This window comes from Ostrinia nubilalis, chromosome 4 (genome assembly GCF_963855985.1).
Source record: "Ostrinia nubilalis chromosome 4, ilOstNubi1.1, whole genome shotgun sequence".
NCBI classification, from domain to species: domain Eukaryota; kingdom Metazoa; phylum Arthropoda; class Insecta; order Lepidoptera; family Crambidae; genus Ostrinia; species Ostrinia nubilalis.
Genome location: NC_087091.1, coordinates 16,465,708 through 16,471,000, shown reverse-complemented (window position 1 = coordinate 16,471,000; position 5,293 = coordinate 16,465,708). Strand labels below are relative to the sequence as shown.

General features: G+C 35.1%; 2 protein-coding genes across 2 annotated transcripts; one reads left to right on the top strand and one right to left on the bottom strand.

The window, feature by feature from the left end:
- Positions 1–1,403: 1,403 nt before the first annotated feature.
- LOC135071264 (nucleoporin Nup35) lies at positions 1,404–3,061 on the top strand. Its single transcript, XM_063965055.1, has 4 exons — positions 1,404–1,649; positions 1,741–2,169; positions 2,276–2,456; positions 2,788–3,061. The coding sequence occupies exons 1-4, from the start codon at positions 1,496–1,498 to the stop codon at positions 2,897–2,899; spliced, it is 876 nt and encodes a 291-aa protein (XP_063821125.1). The 5' UTR covers positions 1,404–1,495; the 3' UTR covers positions 2,900–3,061.
- On the bottom strand, positions 3,054–5,084 carry LOC135071265 (glucose-induced degradation protein 8-B homolog). Its single transcript, XM_063965056.1, has 4 exons — positions 4,878–5,084; positions 4,351–4,547; positions 4,071–4,268; positions 3,054–3,961 (listed from the first exon to the last, which is right to left on the bottom strand). The coding sequence occupies exons 1-4, from the start codon at positions 5,005–5,007 to the stop codon at positions 3,785–3,787; spliced, it is 702 nt and encodes a 233-aa protein (XP_063821126.1). The 5' UTR covers positions 5,008–5,084; the 3' UTR covers positions 3,054–3,784.
- Positions 5,085–5,293: the final 209 nt, after the last annotated feature.

Here is a 5,293-nt window from a genome sequence, read left to right as displayed (position 1 = left end):
ACTACCCATCTCTAGTCATGACACTCATCTCTTGACAATATTATAGCAAGTAAAGCCTAAAACCAATGTTTTTCATTAATAATTTAAAATAAGAATACAATTTACGAGTTTATTTTAAGTATTTATTATTAAATTAAAAAAATTACACTTCTAATATTGTGTGTCTGGCATACATTTAGTATGGAAGCTGGAAACATTGAATTTTCAGATAGATCCAGTTTATTCTGTAACTTATTATTGGTACCGTTTGAAAGAGCTCATTAAGCACTTTCAGGATCAGTAACCAGTTTTTTAATATCTTGTATAGTTAAGAAATAATCGAGTGAGATCACTTAACGTTTCCACCCTGTATAGTTGTTGCCCATTTTTGCCACTTGACGTGGCAGAATCGTGGGACTTCACGGTATTTAAATAAAAATTAAAGTGGTTGCGTTTAGAAACGCCACAAATATTTGAGTCTTTGGAAACAAGTTCGTTATTATACTTGTACATTAAAATATAATTTTGTTTTACCTAGCTTTTTCTTATTAATAAAATATAGGTTATTAAGTACTCAATACAGAAATCAGCCGGCTCCTAGTCTAAAATTCTTATAATCGAAATTAAATGATTTAAACTACAAATAAAAATGATTCAAACAGTACTAGTTTTTAGGTTCAAATTCGACTGCTCTAGTGGACGCACGGAACGGCAACGTCGCAGTCGACCCATATTATTTGAATTATTTGGCGGGAAAATAGTTTTTGGCTTTTAATTCTGAAACTAAGAGGCCTAGAGATTTGAAATTATGTCTCGTGTGTACTTCAATTATAACGAATTATTTGATCTTTAAAACGCAACTCTAACTTATACGGTTTTAATAATCCACCGTGTGTTACGTGTCACCAGCTTACACATACGTATCGGTTCGTAGTTCGAAAACGGTTCGAAATAAAGCTTTGAAAGAATTGAAGTCGGGTTTTTTTATTCGACTTTAATTTATGAGATATAAAACATTGATGTAGCTTAAATATTTACGAAGATACAGATGTGTAAGCTGGAGACACGGTACTCCAGCTCGCACATAGTTTTTTGATCGTGGTTTTAACAGTATTTGAGCTAAAGTCTTGAAAAGTGGAAAGCCTACTATTTGGATTCGACTGTAATTTTTGAGGTATAATACATTATCGTAGCATAAATATTTACGAAGATACAGATGTGTCAGCTGGAGACACGTGTCCTCAGCTTACACATAGAAAACAACTCATAGTTATGAAGTTCTAATGGCTCTAATTGAATGACTGAGAGGTTTGATGACTCTAATTAGGCTTTTATTGATGGTATACTTGGAATTGCTCTAGGGCCAATGAGGAAGTTGGAGACATGTTCATTACTTTTCTCTATGCTGTCAGCTGCTTAAAACGTACTTTGTTTTAAAAATCATAAAAATAATTTAACCAGCAGTGCTGATCTTAGATTAATAGTTATTTAGGTTTTAAATAGTTAATTGTATAAAATGGAGCCTATGACGCTGGGCAGCCCACCACATTCCCCATCAGGAAGCCCAAACGTGGGATATTTACCGCCTTTCCTTTTGGGTGAAATAAATCCACCAACAACTCCTCGAACAAATAGTTTATCGCCCACAAAAGGACGCAGTCTTGCTTTTGGTAAGCTGGAAATTCACTAAAACACAAAAAAATTGAGATGCTAATTAAGTAATACATTTAGAACAACCTCTTAAATTAAACTTGTTTCTAGGATCTCCGACCAGCCCGACTCAGACATCGACTCCAGAGCAAAAAATGTATAGACAGAACTTCACGATGCACCAGCAGGCTATTTTCAACCAACAAAATGCTTATTCTAACATGCCTACATCACCCAATATCTCATATTCAAGCAAGCCTAATGGTCCTCCTATAGAAGACTTATTTGACACTATAAAGAGTAATGAGCCTAACAAATCTGCATACCAAGACCACAGCTTTCTAGGATATGGCAATAACAATTCAATGATGCAGAACTCCTATGTAAATAACATGAATGCATCTGTGAATCAATCCCTAGCAAATGCGTGGCAAGATGGGTGCCAGGAACAGGATGAATATTGGGTCACCATTTTTGGTTTCCCTCCAAATGCAGCAAACACTGTTTTAGCTAGGTTCAGCAATTGTGGAGCAATTCTTGGTAAGATCAATAACAATATTTTGAATTAATCATGAGTTACAATTTTGAAATATAAGTGTATGTAAATGCTTCTTTTTTATACAAATATCTGTTTATTTTTATACAGATAAACAATACCCCACCCAAGGGAACTGGGCACACGTCAGATATGCGACCCGAGCAGAGAAGGAGAGGGCAATGACCCTTAGTGGCAGACAGGTGCTGCCCGGGATCATGGTGGGAGTGATGGAGTGCCGGGAGGTGCCACGGATGAGCGTGGCCAGTCCTGGGTTAGCATCACCTGAAAGGTATTATTAACAATATGCACCATCATTCATTTGAAAAAATAACACCCTCCCTAAAAGTATTGTCACTGTAAAGAATAAACCTAAATAACCTACTAAGGTAATCTTTATTGATAACTATGATCTGAATGTTATTGATAAAGTTACCCAAAATTGTGAGAGATTTGGAAGAGATGTTGAATAAGTGTTATTTATTTTATTTTACAAGGAAAACAATACAGTGTATAAACTATGTGGACAAACATTTTAGACTATTAACATGTTTTCACAGGTAGAGCCTAAGTAATGCTTGTTATCAATAAACAAAATATATTTTCTACTAAAATTGTTTCAGGCCAATGACTGGCGCGCGGTCGCTGTGCCCGACGCCGATCCCGTCCGCGCCAGTGCCCCAACGCTCTACGGGTATCATCTCCAAGGCCCTGGACTATGTACTGGGCTGGTGACAAATACCATACAATGAAATAACTAGTAAATCAAGAAAAAGTGACTCGAAGCTGTATAAAATGTTTCCCAAATTCAACAAAAAGAAATATGATAGCATTCATTGAACTTAAATTAGTTGATAGGATTGTGAAAGCGACAATTAAATCACACAAATAATTTTATTTCTAGTAACTTTTATTTCTAAATATTACATACAATATAAAATTCTTAACTATAGGTACAGAGATTATTTCATTTGCTGATTAAAATGAAACTTGTATCTACATGATGAACACTTTATAATAAATTGTTGTTTCAGTAAAAATATAACTAGAAACTTGTGGATGTACTGAATCTTTTAATACTTAATTAAAAACATACATATTTATCAGCATAAAACGTTTATTTTAATTAATCCTAACTTTTCTCACAGTCCTGACAATCACATGGTATTTATCTATTGCAGCAAGAGAGCAAATTATTTTTGTGAAGGAGACCATATTTCTCCAGGTTTTTATTACTGTAAATAAAAATTCAGTTATCATTCCCCAAGTGGAATTTATTTACCTGGATTTATTGCTTTAAACTTCCACTTGAGATGCAACAAAAAATACCATTGACAAAATTATCAGAAATTCTTATCATAATAATGTATCTCAGAAAACAGATTAATGGTGTTCTTTTGATTGGTAAAATACTTACATGGAATTTCAAAGGTCAACATAACAATCTGAAAGATATAATTTGTCATATCATCAATGGCTATTATGCAATATTTCATCACATGTTCATAAGTGAATGAAAATTTCTTGCAACATGTAGTGTAGAGAGAGAATGTTTGAAAACTAAACCAGTTGATCATTAAGAACACCATTAACAGTATCAACTGTCAGCTATCCCCTAAATCATTTAGGCTGTTCTATAGTTGCGTTTGCGAGATCAGTCATTTTGGGGTACTTGATGTTATGCTTGTCGAGTTCACTTTGGGACCACAGGATCATTCTTAGGAGGCTGCACAGCTTGGGATGAGTGTATTCTTGGTTTTCCATCTTCAGTATTGCTGCATTTAATTCGCTGGCAATCTGCAATCAAAGATATTATGAGGGTATCTGAAAAGTTTCTGATTAAAAGTTAATTATTTTCTGTGAAACTTGTCATGGTCATGATTAAGTTATAGACAAAATGATGTACCTTTTGACTATGGGATGGCAGTAACAAGTCAGCAAACGGCGAAGCGTGAGGATCCGGAAAGGCGAGTAGTGCAAGTGAACGCTCGAGTTCTGTCAGGGCGTTGCTGTCATTAGCACCGGCTTCTGCTAGCGTGGCGCTAGCAAACGCCAGTGCTTCCTCTGCTCTTCCAGCCCGAATCAGCTCTAAAAGCTGCAATTGCTGTATAGAATACAAAATAATGGTTAGAACATTCATTACAACTTTTTGAAAATAAAATGAATATGAAATGTTTTTAGCATACCTGCAAATGGAAATACAAATATCTATCGTTGTCCAATAACTCAGGATGAAGTGCGTTGACCATTGCGATCGCTTCAGGAATGCGGCCGCCCTGCACCGCCTCCCGGATCATGATTCGCTCGTCGAGGGAGCTGCAGAGGGCGGGCTCTTGCAAACCAGCCTCTTGTTGGAACTTCAGGGCTGCCTCTTTGAAACCCTCTATGGACAGTGACAATTCAATAAATAAATAGAGTAGTGTAAAAATGGACTAGACACATAACAAGTGTTTGTAGTTTTATTTTAAGCCTGACAATCATAGAAAAAGTACAATGTATCTGCTGAATCATATTGCTAAAAAATCTAAGCGAGATCAGATTCAGATGGCATTCTGGTCACAAGAAAAAAATCCTTTGTTTGGAGCACTCTTATGTTACATAGCTTGAATGAATACATGGGATTTCCTTAACCTGATCTTAATAATTATTTGAAAAGTGCCTAAGCTAATTAGGCAGTAGCATTCTTTGGATTTTTAATTAATGGTGTACATACCTGTTACCAAGTAGTTCATTATTAACATATTCATATCTGTTCTGGATATTCTTCGGTCTTCCTTGTCGTAAATATTAATAGTAGTGTACTCTTTATTGGTATCATTTTGAGATGAATTATTGAGGCTCATTTCCCCAGTTGATTAAATCAATTTAAATAGAAATAAAAATATTTAGAAGGAATCAATGACACAGGCAAGAAAACAGACAGACATCAAACCAGGGTGTGGAAACTTCCATACAACGGTCATCGAAGTGAAACTTGTTTCCAAACAGCGACATCGGTGAATAAATTCAAATACTTTTTAACTACCCTAAAACGCTCTAGATGTCGCTGCTCCTGTTTCCTTCATATTTTCATTTTTTTCTTAATTAAAATATATTTGAGAATATTGTTAATTACAATGTGAAAACTTT